Source organism: Excalfactoria chinensis, chromosome 2, assembly GCF_039878825.1.
Source record: "Excalfactoria chinensis isolate bCotChi1 chromosome 2, bCotChi1.hap2, whole genome shotgun sequence".
NCBI classification, from domain to species: domain Eukaryota; kingdom Metazoa; phylum Chordata; class Aves; order Galliformes; family Phasianidae; genus Excalfactoria; species Excalfactoria chinensis.
Window position 1 is genome coordinate 2,188,516 of NC_092826.1, and position 15,457 is coordinate 2,203,972.

The 15,457-nt window shown below is 45.9% G+C and overlaps 1 protein-coding gene across 1 annotated transcript in view; it reads right to left on the reverse strand.

Annotated features, from left to right (window-relative positions):
• Positions 1-15,457, reverse strand: part of ADGRB1 (adhesion G protein-coupled receptor B1) — a 271,119-nt gene that overhangs the window by 191,911 nt on the left and 63,751 nt on the right. The window contains exon 2 of the mRNA XM_072327390.1: positions 2,110-3,031. Within this exon, the coding sequence (XP_072183491.1) occupies positions 2,110-2,857 (748 nt within the window). The 5' untranslated portion in view covers positions 2,858-3,031. The remainder of the gene's footprint in view (positions 1-2,109; positions 3,032-15,457) is intronic.

Genomic DNA, 15,457 nt, shown 5'->3' on the forward strand with positions numbered 1-15,457 from the left:
GACAACAATAACAGCAATAATCAGCAGCAGTACTCAGAAACCAGGAACCCTGTCAAAATATTCCACCCACAAAATGCTGCTCAGGGATCGCTGGCTCTCTGTCCAAATTGGATCTTGCATCCATCCTCCTGATCAAGCCTTTGCAAAAATCAAACCAGACACAGTGACAGACAGAGCAGCACACGGAGAGGCCAGGCGCCCTGCAAGCTTTGTTTCCATGTAGATGACATCCCGCCAGCGATGATGCTAATTCTGTGCCTTCGATATGGAGCAGATGTGAGCAGCCAGCAAAAAAAAAATAGAATAAAAAAATAAATAATAAAAAAAATTATCTATGCTCTCTACAAATATTCAACGCACAAGAGGGATTTGGATATATCCACCTTTGAGCCTCTTTCATATTTATTTTCTAGGGACATTCGAGCACTCGAGCTGGACCAGGAGAGATCTTTACAAAAGCCAATATTAAGCTTGACTGCTTCGGGATTTTCTGAAAATCTTTTCTCAAATTTCACCTTTGGTTGCAGTGGAAAAGGTCGCGCTGCTTGGGTTGAATGCAAAAAGCACCCAATTGGCACATGCAATGGCTGACGCATGACTTAATGGAGCTCACATCACTCCAAGGAGGCAGCCAACGTGGTGGTACTCCTCTCAAGCTGTTCACACAGGAGAAAAGGGCACTGCAAAGAAATCTGAGATACAGGGCAGTGAATACTGCGGTGTGCTCATAACCAGAGTGAGAGGCACGGCTGAAGAATTCATTTGTAGGATTTATGGCTCAGCTGTGAGCCTCCACGTATCGATTCGCAGAGCAGTGAGAAACAAAATCTCCTCAAAATACACTGACGGAAGCACTAATACCTGATCATATCCTAATCTCTCAGCTAACTCTTGGCTATGATCTGCAAGAAAAATCACACTGCAAAGCTTGGACCTGTGCCTGATAACCCCCTGCCTACCGCAAGTAAATGTAGCCTCTTTCCACCTGCAGAACTGCACAGAAATTTTCCCTATTGGGGATGGCTGCAAAATCCAGGCAGGACCTGCAAAGCCCTGACCCACCTGGATGCCAGCTTTCTGCAGGTGGCAGAGGGCACTTAGGTCTGGGATCTGAAGGAGGTAAAACCCTGAGGTGTTGTTGAGGAGCAGATCTGAACTTCAGTGAATTATAAACTGCCCTCCCTGTTGCCCATATTCCCTTTTAGCATCATGCCCCTGCTTTACATAAGCTGCCTGCTGGCAGGTGGGATGGGAGCAGAGAAAAAACACAGCAGAGCGGATATGACACAGGCACCAAAATAGCAGCTCTGCTTTATGACCATCCAGTTCCCTTCTGCTTTGCATGGCACTTACCACCCATGGAAATCACAGCGAGGAGCATTTCCCTGTTCTGAGCACTGCCAAATGTCTCAGCAGCAGCAACACACCAATATCAAACCTCAGGAGCATCTCATCCTTATTCTCAACTCTTTCTCACATCCCTTCCCAATCCTTTTCATGGTCTCTGTCATACTCAGCATCACAAGGAAAACAAAACACTGACAAAATACCTGAGGTATGGACCCAAGCAAAGGCACCTTATGGCCCCATGCAAGCAGTGTGGTTCAGCTTTCTTGTTAAAAACCTCCAAAAGCAAAATAAAGCTGTGAATCTGAGAACAAAACAGGCATTCCTGCTGCTGCCATTCACCCAACCCTATCTTGGAAATCAAGTTTTCCCCATGAATTTAAATGGTCCACTGGGCTTCTGTGTGTTGTCCACCTTGGGAGGTCACTTGGATTCTGCCTCTTCTAGGACATTTCTAATTGCACTGGGGATCTGCTTGGCCTCAGATGAGACTTACCCTTCTCCATTCTGAGGATGCAGAAGTAAAACACTTCTCTTGAGGAATAAGCCCTGAGAAGGAACAGAATTATCTGGGGCACATGTAGGGTTAACTGCTCATAAAGAGCCACCTTATGACCTGCCAGCTTTTCCTAGAAACCAGCAAAGTTTTCCATACCATGTATACTGGACCAAATAGACACATGGTAGAAACAGCGTGAGATACTGAGGGCAGAACCCAACCAACCTTTCCTCCCCGACCACCCCCATTTGCCCTTCACTCACCCAGGAATTCCACTCCACTGCTGTCCTTGGGGCTGCTCAGGCAATTCTCCAAGTAAATTCCATCCTTATAACAATCTTCCTTCTTCTTTGGGAACCCCAGGATCTCGCTGGCTTGATCTAGGACCTCCCCTCCTGAGCAAGAGCACGGAGTCTGCATAATGCCACATGGGTGGGAGCTGCTGCTGATGGCCAAGCATGCATCCAGCCACTTGCAGAGCATCTGGCAAGCAGCTTTGCTAGGGTTCCTGTTGCCCACCACGAGGTATTCCACCGAGAAGTCTCTCTCCTGAGCCTTGATGGGTTTCCACCGCACCGGTCCATTCTCTACTCCAGGAGGTGCAGTCTGTTTCATCTGGAGGAACTGTTTGTTAGACTGGAGAAAAGCATAGCGGGTGGACCCATCACAGAGCTTCAACACGTCATCAAAGCTCTCCATGCCCAGGTAAGTGCGGGTGGATTCCAGGAAGGAGTCAAATTGGTAGGTGCGGATGTGCTGGTGGTCACATATGCCGGTAGGTTTGAGGATCTTCATGTACAAGGTGTACCTCCGAGGGTCAGGGTTCTGGATAATCCAAGAGCAGAGTGAGGAGTTCAATGGGAAGACGGCAAAGGAGGAGAAATATCCAAAGAATTTCCCTTGGACCAAAGTGGTGCAGGGAGTTTGTGCCAGGTCCAGAGCGACCACGGTCCACACAAAGTAGAGTGGCGATACCAAAAGCAGGTTCAGGGCAGATCCAATGCTCCTCATCCTAGGTCTCTGGTCCTCTGGAACTCAAAGTAAATGTCAAGCAGGTGCCAGATCCTGGACATAACAGGGACCAGCTTAGAGGAAAAGTGAGAGTTTTAAGTGGCTCTGGATCCGAAATCAAGCCAATCCTCCCATGTCTGGATTTGAGCTCCCTCCTGTGGCCATCAACAACACCTGGAAACAAAAAAGAAAAAAAAAAAAAGAAAAGGAAAAAAAAAAGAAAAGGAAAAAAAAAAAAAAAAAGAAAGAAAAAAAAAAAAAGAAAAAAAAAAAAAAAGATGAGATTTGGGATTTGTTCTTGATTTTTTGATTAACCCTTGTGCAAAGTCGACAATCCAGGCAGCATCCCTGATCCCAGTGCTGGTGCAGATTCAGCCCTATGCCACCATGAGGTTTGGACATGTCCTCATCTGTTAGATACCCCAGTCTGATATGTCTCCATTCCAGGACAGTGTGACCCATAGTGAAGAACAACACAATCGTGACGCCCCCCCCCCAACCCCTTTCTAACTCTGCCTATTAATTGCTCATGCTGAGCTGAGAAAATCCTTTGCAGTGATTTCTAACCCTCTCCACAAGGAAAGGAGGTGAGGACTGGGAGCCATGCACTCAGCATATGAGAGATGAAGGGGTTTGGAGGTGGATTTTAGCTCTTTACATAAAAGGCAGTCACCCTGGCTTGCACCCACCCCCGTGTGAAGGTTTCTTCTACCAAGCTCAGACTGATTCTGTGGTCTTAAAGCAAACCCAGAAAGCAAGCACTCAGGTCCCCTGCATTGAAAGCCTAAGTGTAAACAGCCCAGCTTCTCAGCTACTAACATTGGGATGCAGCCCAAAAATAACTCAGGCCCTCTGAGATGTGCATCTCATTGATCAGAGACCAAACTGGCACTGTCTGGAAGGAATTAGGGTGAAATCTGTGCTCAGGATATGGAAAGGGGCATTGAGTACAAGGAGGCAGGGAGATACATATACCTTCTCCCATCACAGCCAGCAGTTCTGATCCTCCTTATATCCCTATCATGTCCACATCGCCACCCATAACCCTACATTCTTCCACCTTGCTCCTGGATTCCCTTTATATATATATATATATATTATATATAAGGGTTAGATAACTGTAAAGTCAGTTCCACTCTTTGCAAACTGGGTTTTAGCTGAGCTTCAAATCACTGCAGCCTCTGCCAGCAGAGTGTCTTTTAGACCTGACACTAATCAACGTGGAGTCCAAATGCGTTTGCACTTAAATTTTTAAGAAGTCACATCCCTGCTCCCATCAGTGCTTTGCAGCCTGCAAAGCTCTGCAGTGCACATCTACCCGTGCCAGCCTTCGGGGCTGGATTTCAGGAACAGCAGCCTGCTCAGAGGATGCAAAGCAGCTCGTGGTTGCAAGGAAAACCACAGGCATCAAGCAAACATCCTATAAATTTCCAGAAAGGTCATCATGATTAGCAGGAGGGGTTGCCTGCAGATGGCTGTGAATGCTTTAAATATCAGCTTTGGTGAGCAAAGCATGCTTGCCTAGTGAAAGGGAACAGAGAGAAGGGGACCCTTTTCTTCTTTTCTCCTTTGCTTTAGGGCAATTCCTGAGCATCTCATGCTGTATGGTACTAGGTGCATAGCTTAAGTCTATCTGACCTTCACACCCATGAGCCAGCCAGAATTGTTCTAACCTCTGGTCCAGTTCATGAAGAAAGCTGCAGGAGCCAGCATGTGCCTCCATAGCAACAAGATGATAAGACAGGGCTGAGTGCTGATGGCTTGTGCCAAAATCCAGTCCCTAATGGTGATTTCAACATGTGGGATTCAGCCCAAGATTTCTGCCTTCCATCAACTCAATTTTTCTCATGCCAGCCACAGTCCAGTTACCGAATGAAGATGCAGGAAATATAAAATGCACCCTCCTCTTGCCCCTTTTTGGGAAAAATACTGTAGAAGTCAATAAACTTTAATTAAACAGACCCGTTAATGGGACGCTGTGTCACGGTTGTTAGGCTTCAGAATTTATTTCCCCTGAATACAGCCCCATCTGGGAGATTTCACCACAAGGAACATAAACATCTTTTTTTTCCTCCATCAGTTGACTTCTTACTGAAGTAGAAATCTTTTTTTTCTAAAGCAAATGAAGGGAATAAGCAACCCCTCCCCTCCATGCCAGTATCTTTGGCTCGATACACATCAGGAATAAGTGATGGGCAGGGGTTTGGATGCTGCATTTTAGCAAAGAGATCAATCTTCTGTGCTTTAGTCCAACAAAATCCCAGCAGGGAGGTACAAAAGTGTCTGCAGTCTCCATCCAAGGAGTTGCATGAAAGACAGGCTATCCCACTGCTGAAGATCACAGATCAGTGGCATGTAGTTGAACTGGCCCATAATCCCATGGTAGTTGCCACAGGTAGTATTTAATTAGCTTGGATCTCTCTTGGAGAGAGATCCATGACTTGTCCCATTCCTTGTCTCCAGCCTGTACATCATATCAACCATATTCAGAGAAGAGTCTGGCAGAGACTCCACTTTCACATCCCTTTCTTTCTGCACACATCTGCATGCCGTATGTGTCCTGGAAGGATCACCCAGAGAGGCTGTGGATCTTCAAAAGCCATCTAGACATGGTCCTGGGAATCCTGCTGAAGGTATCTCTGTTTGAACAGGGGTTAGACCCCATAGACCCAGAGGTCCCATCCAACACTGATCTGACACACTGATTCTGTGATCCTGTAGGTGTTTGGGATGAGTGTGAGCCTGGAGGCACTGGGGCTTGCCCTGACTCTGCTTATACCTCTTTTTCCTGCCATCCTGCATAGTCCTTCATAACAAATCACTCCATCCCATCAAGATCAGGTTGTCCAAGGAGGTTGTGGATGCCCCATCCCTGGATGCATTCAAGGCCAGGCTGGATGTGGCTCTGGGCAGCCTGGTCTTGTGGCTGGTGACCCTGCACATAGCAAAGGGGGCTAAAACTAGATGATCATTGTGGTCTTTTTCAACCCAGGCCATTTCAGGATTCTATGATGATTCTACGACCTCACAAATGAAGATCTTTACGTTGCCATGACCAGCTTTTCAGCCGTGCCCCAGCACAGTGACCTCTGCTCTGCACAGGTAGGAGAAGACTATCAAGCACATGAGATCTGAAGTGTTCTCTGCTTTTCAGGCTCTGTGAGTTGCCCAGCGGGATCCGTTAACATCCACCTTTCTCAGTGTTGCTGGTGACAGGGGACTTCCAATGCAGCAGTCTGGGTTTGGCCAATGGAGGGCACTGTTAGACATGCACACAAGCATGCACACTCACTCCCCACATAAAATAATAATAATAATAAAATAAAAAATAAAAATAAAAGGAAAAAATAACAAAACAGTGACTGCAGAGAAGGCATTCTTCTCCACCACTGCCCATAGAACCTCTCCAAAGACCCTGATCAGACATATCCCAACTACTCTCTCACTGCTCATGTGTTCAAATGTGCTATCGTCCAAGATTTACCTCCCTCTGCTTTTCTCTCTCCTGACCTTGCTACACTGCTGACATCCCAGCAGGGCGAAAGACACTGTCATCAAGCTAATCCTCCATTCCTGGGGCTTCCCATAATAAAAAAATCCCTCGATATCACACGAAATATCCTTTTTGCCAGAGGCGGAAAGCTGCCTGGCCCTGCAAAGCTCTGTCCCTTGTTACTGTGAGAAAACATGGGATATGAATACACTCTGTCCTTACTCACTGCTAGCAGGAGAGAAAAAAAAACAACAACATACTGCAACCACTTTCTTTTTCTTCTTGCTACCAAGGCAAATGAGCAAAGGAAAATGGAAGTGCCTGGAGAAATAACGCAGCATCTGTCACTCTGATGGTGCACGGAGAAGACGAGGAGGGCTCAGCCCCGACTGCTCTTTCCAGAACCTAGAGAGGGATGGGGCTTGGACCATCCTCTCTTCTAGTGCTTAGAATCAGACTTTTTGCTTATTTTTAACTGCCTTTTTTCCTTCTGTCTTCTACAAGGAGTTCCTTTACTTTCACCCCTTCCAAAAAGAGTTTTATCTATGAAGATTTCTTGGCAAGAAATTAGCGCCTGAAGAGGGCGAAAAGATGGGTTGGTGGGCATTTCAGGATGGGAAATCACTTAGGTCTCAACCTGCCCCTCCAGAGGGATTTCTGGGGCGCATCCTGAAAAGAATGCTAAACCAACACATTTTCCTTGTGGGACTTCTGCAGCTGCATAGGTCAAATTCTGGCCCAAATCCCGAGTGCTAGACATAGACAAAACCCTTTTGGGAAGCAGCCAAGGGTCAGATCAACAAGAGTCCATCCCTGTTCCTCTGCTGCTGTTTTGTACTTCTGCAAGGATCCCTCATGACCTAGTATATTCACTCTGCCACTGCAGAGACCAACACTGCCTCCATCCATCTCAGTCTCCTGAGTGCAGATTCTCACCTCCCAGCTCTACTAATAAATCATGCTTGTGCACACCAAGCATCCTTCATCTCAATTACTCCTAAATCCATCCTGGAAAGTTGCACACTTTGGAAGTAGACTCCAGCAGATGTGGAACAGCCTGAAGGAACTGTGTGAGTAGGGTGGAAAATGTTTGATGCCATGATAGGGAATTGCTTGTGGGGTTATCCTGATATTGTATTAACAACCCTGAAAATGGAACTGTCTTCTTCAGAGAATACTAACTAAAGATGGATCAATGGTTAAAACTCTCAGGCAGAGATGTAAGAGAGTCAAGGCCCAGGTCCTACCTCTGTTCCTTTTTCTTTTTCAGTGAATGGGATCAAGAGACACCTGAGCAACAAGATAGGACCCTAAAATCTCAGACCCTAAAACACATTTCTGCAGTGAAAAACTGGCAGACAAAGAGACAGACAGATGTTCTCCATCTGCTTCCAGATGTGGCTGCCCAAGGGAATAGAGCCCGAGGCTCTGCAGCACCTTCTGTTGGTTCAGTGCAGCCTCAGACAGCTGTCGTGTGTGCATTTGGCATCTTTTAAACATCACCTCATCTGGAGCTGCAGCTGTTTGTCCTCGGCATTCCTCAAATAGAGTGTAATATTATTGGCATAGCCTGATGGGAATGTAAGTCAGGACTTGGAATTTCCCAAAGATCCCATGGTGTAGGAATGGGTTGGATGCCAGTACAAAGCAAGGTCAAGGAGTCTATGGGGTTCTTGATAGGAGGCATCTGTTGCAGATCATCAGAACAAGATATCTAATTTTCCATTAGAAGAACAGAATTACACCCCTGCGGTAAGACACGGTGGATTTAGAATAGTGGTTGTGCTATACTGCTCCTGGGCATTTCCTCACTCCCAAGGGAAAGCACAGTTCTCCTGATCCCATTAAGATGTGTGGTTCCTCCATGCCAGCATCACTTGCACCCCTTGTCTTCTCCAGCTCCTGTTCATCACCATCAGTGATATCTCCCATAGAGTAGCACACTGGTAGATACGCCCAAGATTATCCTCACAAATTCTATAAATCTCCTCTTGCCTTATTTTTTCCCATAAATACTCCACAATCAGCCCTTTGAGGCATTTTTTTCCCTCCATTTCTCAGTATGAAAGTTACACAAGAGGTCCTCTGAGGGCAAGGTCATCATCTTGAGCAGCAGAAAGCAGGCAGGAGCCACACCACTTCCCTCTCCATTCATTTGTGCTGGGAACTGCAATATGATTGATTGGAAAGCCAGCAGGAGCATAAAAGCGTTGTCATTAGCTGGAGAGCTAAATGGGAGCCCCCGGGGTTTAGGGTTGGTTAGAGGGGTCTGGATGTGCAGAATGAAGCTCATGTCCCCATAGCTAAATTATCTCCCAAAGCAGAGCAGCTTTGCCACAAGTGCCTAATGCTGTCTCCTGATCTGTGCCTGTTGGTGTGGTACTTGTTGGCTGGGGTCTAAACCATATCGGGAACTGTCCTGAGATGTGCAAATGACCATGGGCCAGTGCTTGCTGTCTTGTGGTGTTAGGTGCAGACACAGCAAAGGATTCACACCTAAAAAAAGCAGGGTTAAGAAAAAACTATTGCTTTAGACCAACCACCTAGAGCTCCGTTCCTGTTTGGCCTATGGACATTTCCCGGACTGAAAGGCCACTGGAGTGTGATCATCACCTACTCCATAGCAGCTTGAGGAAAGGAGAGGGGTGGAGGATGAAAATCCAATTATCTGCTTTTGCCATCATGTCCAGCCTGGGATCTGCCATAGTTCAAGTCCTGGCAATTTCCACTTCAGTGTACTCCACATCCTGACATGGCTGGGTGTAACCATCAGTGGGGGGTGATCACAATTAGAGGCCAGTTAAAAGCCTTGGATGTATAGAATCATAGAATCATAATCATAGAAACATAGAATGGCTTGGGTTGGAAGATCCCAACCCAGAATACACAGTTTTAACATGAGCTGTTCTGCTAACTTCTATGGCTTTTTTCTCTCTCTCCACATCCATGCCTCAGTTTCCCCATCTGGCAATGCTAACACTACCACAGTGATGGTGATAGATTCTCCAGGCAGCATCTGTGTAGAGAAGGAAAGTCTACATAATTACTCAGTTTTGTACAGTAATTATGCCTGTGCGCCATGCTCAGCTTTTTGAATGCTGCAGTCTCAGCGGTTAAAAGTGGACTGAGAATGTTTTCCCTTCTGACACCAGGAATTCAGCTCATAATTTTAGGCATTCAGTTTCCTATGCCCATTGAGGATGTCTATTTAAAGTGCAAGCACAAATACCATGAGATGGTGTTGCTCAGATTTGCAGTTTTCCTGCATGTTTCAGCAGGAAGAATATGGGGCCTAGGCACGTGTCAGAGCGTACCGCCAAAAATACTGATTATTTGAGGAAACTAAAGCCATATCTGTCCCTTGCCTCATCTTCCCCCTTTTTATATTTAGCTGAGAACTTGAAATGGTTGTACTACCTATACAAATGATTCCAGTTCATCCTACAATGTCTGAAAGAAGGGTCTCTAAATTCCTCTGCTAAGATACAAAAGAGGGAAAACAGGAATTTCCCAAAGTTATGATTAATGTAGAATTGTCCAAGCCAGAGAAGGCGAGTGTGGGATCTTTCTTCCAAGTTTTTTACAGCCCCTTAATGTGGAGAGAATCAAAAATGTACCTGATGTCTCAGAAGTTTTGGATCCAGCTATGACCTTGAAGCAGTAAGAGTTTGCAACTTGAACTTACAAAAGAAAATAATGATAAATATGTGCATTTCTAGAGCAACTTCTCTCCAGGGTCCCCCAAGGGACAGGGGGAGCAGGAGTGCATTAAGCCTCATGACGCAGAAAAGCCATCCTTACTGACCCCAAAGACTGAACACAAACAAAAGGAAGTACTTTTTCACACAGCTTGTAATTCAATTGGGGAACTCATTGCCACAGGATGCTGTGGAGGCTAAAGGTATAAAAGAGTGCCAAAACGGATTAGAGAATTTGTGGAGGACAAGTCCATCAGTCACTGTTAGACATGATGGTCTGAATGCAACCAACAGTCCCAGAAGTGTCTGCTCTCCTTCCTAGCTGTTGAGAAGTTACAGCTGGGGAAGAAGTCTGTCCCTAAGTCTTATCTTGTGCATCCAGATAGACTTGCATGGACCTCTCCACCTTCCCGAAATATCCCTCCTTGTGTTCATAATAGAGAGGTGCAGGGTTAATAGCAATGACCCCTACACCACAAGGCTTCACAACTAAGCAAATATTGGCCAGAGCTTAACACCAAATGGAGTGGCACAAGTCCCACTGAGGAGGAAAACACTTCAATTGGCTTCATCCATGTAGCCTGTCCAATCCCCGGCCCCACACTACGCCCTGCATTATGCCATTGCACTGCTTGGGAGAGAGATGGTTGGGAGGGCATTCTGCCATGATCCAAACCCAAGGGAATAACATGGAGCTGCATCAGGGGAGGGTCAGGTTAAGTATGAGGAAAAGGTTCTGCGCCAGATGTCGGTGAGCATGAAACAGGCTCCCCAGGGCAGTGGTCACAGTCCCAAGCTGCCAGAGTTCAAGGAGCATTTGGATAATGCTCTCAGAAATAGAGTTTGAGTTCTGGGTAGTTCTTCGTGGAGCCAGGATTCAGACCTGATGGTCCTTGTGGGTACCTTCCAACTCAGTATAAACCATGATTCCATGAAACCCCCCTGGAGCTTAATACCCATAGCCATGCTTGAGCTAACTACTGAGCCTTCTAAGATCTACTACCACAAATCCCATGAAGCTCGTATGCACACAGACAGGCAAAAAGATGCAATCATAGCACAGTTACCAGAGTATTCCTTGCATCTTGTCTATCAACCTCACTACAAGCTGCTCAGGATTTACATAAATGAACCAGATGTATTTTTTTCCCCCCAATTTCAGTCTTTCTCTCCAGGAGCCTTTTAGCAAAGTGAAATGAGAGGAAGGACTGCTTCATGGTAAGGAGCAAGTACAGCAGGTATTGGAGGCACTTCCCAATAAATTCGAGTTTTGTTTAATCACAGGAGATGCTGGAGGACATTACGGAGTGATTTTGTGCTGGTTTGGGGCTGGTGTTAGCTGTCTGCATGCCACCTTGATGAAGATGAAGGATTGGAGGAGGATGGTTTACATTTATTTTGAGAAGGGCTCGGGTGGTGTTTCATCACAGATGACAGCAGAGCCTGTGATTTTCATGTGCTCATTCATTTTGTATGGGTTATCCTCCCTGGTTGGGGACACAGGCAGAAAGGGCTGGAGTGAGGAGCTGGAAGGGAGTTGGAGGTTTACTGCAAACTGACAGGGCTTAGATATAGTTTTTCTATTCAAGCCTGCTTAAACAGACCTCAACAACAAAGCCACATTCAGGCATTTCTTTCGCTTCTAGTTTCCCCCAGAGATTTTGAGACTGTTCCTCCTGCTTCCAGCCCTGCACCTGCTTAGAGAAACCTCAGCATGCAACGAGCCAGGTGTTCCCCAGCCGCCCTGTAATGACAAACCCATGTGGGCAGACCTGGAGTCAGCCTCAGTAAGCCAGGAACTGCAGAAAAGCAAAGCAGTATTTCCAGGAATGTGCCAGGAGATTTCTCCGCTTTCTTTTTTTGCTCCAAAAGTAGGTTTGCAAGTGGGGCAAGGTGGACATCTTCAGTCTCTGTGACACTACTGAGGGGGCATGTAGTATCTCAGCATTCTGTGATCGGCTGAAATGGAGCTTAGGTTGGTGGTGAGTGAAAGCCCCCACCTCGTGCGAGACACAATGAGCAGATGGCCCTTCTTTTGTTCCTAAAGAACGGGAATTCACATGTCAACTAAATGCTAATTTGCCCTTTTGCTGTCTGTCTCCACGGGCTATGTCTACACTACCAAACCAAACAGAAAGCAGGGACTGTTCTCTGGCTCTGGAGCCAAGCATGGCACAGCTTGGAGCCACACACCTCAGCTCTCCTCTGCAAAACAGGTTGGCCTCATCCCACAGGCCTGCAGGAGACAGTCCCTTGGCTCAGCCGTCTTCCAGACTGTGTCCTGGCACAGTCTTGAGCCAAAATTGCACCAGGGAGTATGCAATAAATTAAATGGTCCAGACAATCACGGGCCTGCATTTGTGCTCACTTAATAACAAGGAGAGGCATGACTTCAGAGGGAGGGAGTGAATGGACATGGAAAAAATTTCTTCTGAGAAAAAATGGTGGTGCGTTGGAACAGGCTGATCAGGGAAGTGGTGGAGTCACTGTCCTTCAGGGTGCTCAGGAGCTGTGGAGATGTGGCACTGAGGGACTTGGTTTAATGAACATGGTGTTGATGGGTTGCTGGTTGGACTAGATGACCTTAGAGATCTTTTCGAACCTTAATGATTCTATGATTCTGTTCTGTGACATGAATAGCAAAAAGTCTGTCCTCTTGTGTTTCAGGAGAAGAGCAGAGGGCGGTAGAGACCTCTCTTTAGAGAGAAAATCCAGGTACCACTGTTGTTTGTTTGAATTGATCTGTGGTGAGGAGCAGTGCTATGGTAAGCCAGCCAGCTGATTAGTACTCCCACCTTCACCTGTGGTCTGAATGAAGCCTGTGGCATAGATTGCCCAGAGATGTGGTGGGTGTCCCATTCCTGAAGGCCTTCAAGGTCAGGCTGGATGGGGCTTTGAGCAATCTGATCTAGCTGTAGGTGTCTGTTCATTGCAAGGGAGTTGGACTAGATAACCTTTAAAGGTCTCTTCCAACGCAAATTTCTATGATTCTACAATCTTCACATGGCTTCCAAGCAAGACAGTAAGATTTTTTCCTGGACCTCACTCCATGCCAGCCACCCATGGATCATGATTCCCACCATTCATCAGGTCTTTAAAAAAGCAAGATATAAGCTCCTTTTGGTGAGAGCTCTGTTCTTCTGGAGATATGATTTTAGTGCACTTTCTTTGACAAGCCCCTTGTTAGGAGCTCAAGAGACGGAGCAGGGACACTGTAACACAAAGGAGCTTACCCATCTCTTCTCTCTCACTCCCTCTCCAACAACTGGAAGTCAGTGAGGGAGTTTGTCTCATCCAAATATGAAAATGCATTGGGAACTTTGTCTCTTCACAAGGGGACAGTGAACACTGCCGGCCCACTGTAGCAGATTAGAACACTCTCTTCATCACTCAACCTGACCCCAGCAACACAATGCGGAGAAGCATCAGTTCAGCTCCTTTATGTCAGAGAATAGGGCTATTAAGCAACAGTAGGATGGGCTGACCCTGGCTAGGCAAGCGGAAGCATAAAGTTTGGTGTTGACAGTTTTCATGAGAACTGGATTGCAGCTTTTTCTCTGCCCTTCTCCCCCTTTCACTTCTCCTTTGCCTTCGGAAAGTGCAGCAGCGAGGAGATGAATTGCATGATTGTGTGCTCCTCTTTTCCCCAGCATGCTGCACCAACAGCAGGGCTGGGGGATGGAAAAGGAGCCCAGCTGCTTCTTGTGGGCTGTTCTCTCTCCACCCACCAGACACTTTAAATCAGACGCAAATTAACACCAACTCCTGGCATCCTTTATTAATCGGATTGGCTCACTGTTAGTTTGCTTTGCTTTTATCTTCTATTTTAATATTATTATATTTTTTTCTCCAATTCTATCCTCCTGAATAACATACCTAACAATAACAATGCACTGGAGAGTGGAGATGGCTCTTGAGCTATTCCAGGTAGTGCTCATCTCTCATTTCTCAAGGTCTAAATTGAGCACCATGCTATCCTTTGAATGTCTCATTCTTCTGCAGTATTTTCCATCTATACTGTTATCTAATTATCCTTCAAGAGAATCCCCATGCATTCACTCACATACAAACTGCAGCCATCTCTTGGTATCATCCATGTGTCATTCATCATCTGATTAGAAAGTTATGTAAGGTCTATTTTGCAAGCATAAGGAATTGAGACAGCTGAAATTTGATTGCCTGATGTGGGACATAATGGAAGTAGACTATAAAGGATAGCCCTCTTTGGCATGATCCATTATATGTCCTTGGAGGTCCAACAAGAAAGAATCATAGAAATGCAGAATGGTCTGGGTTGAAAAGCCCCACAGTGATCATCTAGATTCAATCCCCTGCCATTGGCAGGGTCTCCAACCACTAGACCAGGCTGCCCGGAGCCACATCCAGCCTTGTCTTGAATGCCTACTAAGAAAGCGTTTCCAAAATCAAAACCTTCAGGAGCAAAGATAAAAAGAATTGTAAGCACTCACTAATCTTATCCACTGCTCCCACTTTAGACAGATGGGAATACTGGAGAGCATATCTTTCAGTCTTCTATCTACTCAGTTTTCCCAGCTTAGTAAATCCTCTGGCTTTTTTGAGCCAAGCCCCTATGAAGCCTCTGGTTTGTCAATTGCCATCAGCAGTATGTCTGCTGGAGGCAAAGATGTGAGGAGTGACTACTGGGCTTCCTACTGGAAGGACCATACCTAGATAGGGAATCAACTGACTCCTCTCTGCTGTCAGTGTGGCCATGTTTGCTAAGACAATCTAACATGCACCACTCAGCAACTGTCAAACCTTTTGTGGATTTCCGTCTCTGCAATATTCGTTTCTTAGCAACTCTGTTTGCTTTTAAGAAAAACAAAATGTCTCTGCCTGTGGCATGCTATTTTGAGCAGAAACGGCACTGTTTCAGGTCCATGCTAGTCAGAGGGACCCTGGTGAAAATGGTCCTGTCCACCCACTCACTCCTAACAGCACTGGGTGAAATTCTTACTTGTTCTCTTGCCATTTTACCTGCTGCTGGGAAAGCATAGCAATACTGGACATGGATTGTGGTAAACATTTAATGCTGTTGCATTGTTCTTCTACAGTTCTTGCCATTCTGGGAATCATGCAGCATGTTGTGTAACTCAGGTAATAAATGTACAAGCCAGCAGGAAATTTTATAGCATATTTTACAACAAAGTTTTTTCAAGAAAATGGAGTTATGTGAACCTTGTGAACATTACTGGAAATGCATGATCTAGGAAACTTTGACTGAATACAGCTCTGTAAGAACTTTTCCCATGACATCCAGCTTAAGAGAAAGGACACTGAATTTGGAGGTCCAACCACAGATCATTGTAACCTCCTAAACAAGCTCAGAAACAGGAGTTTATACCTCTAACAAAAGCATGAAAGGCAGGAATATGACATAAGGGTAAA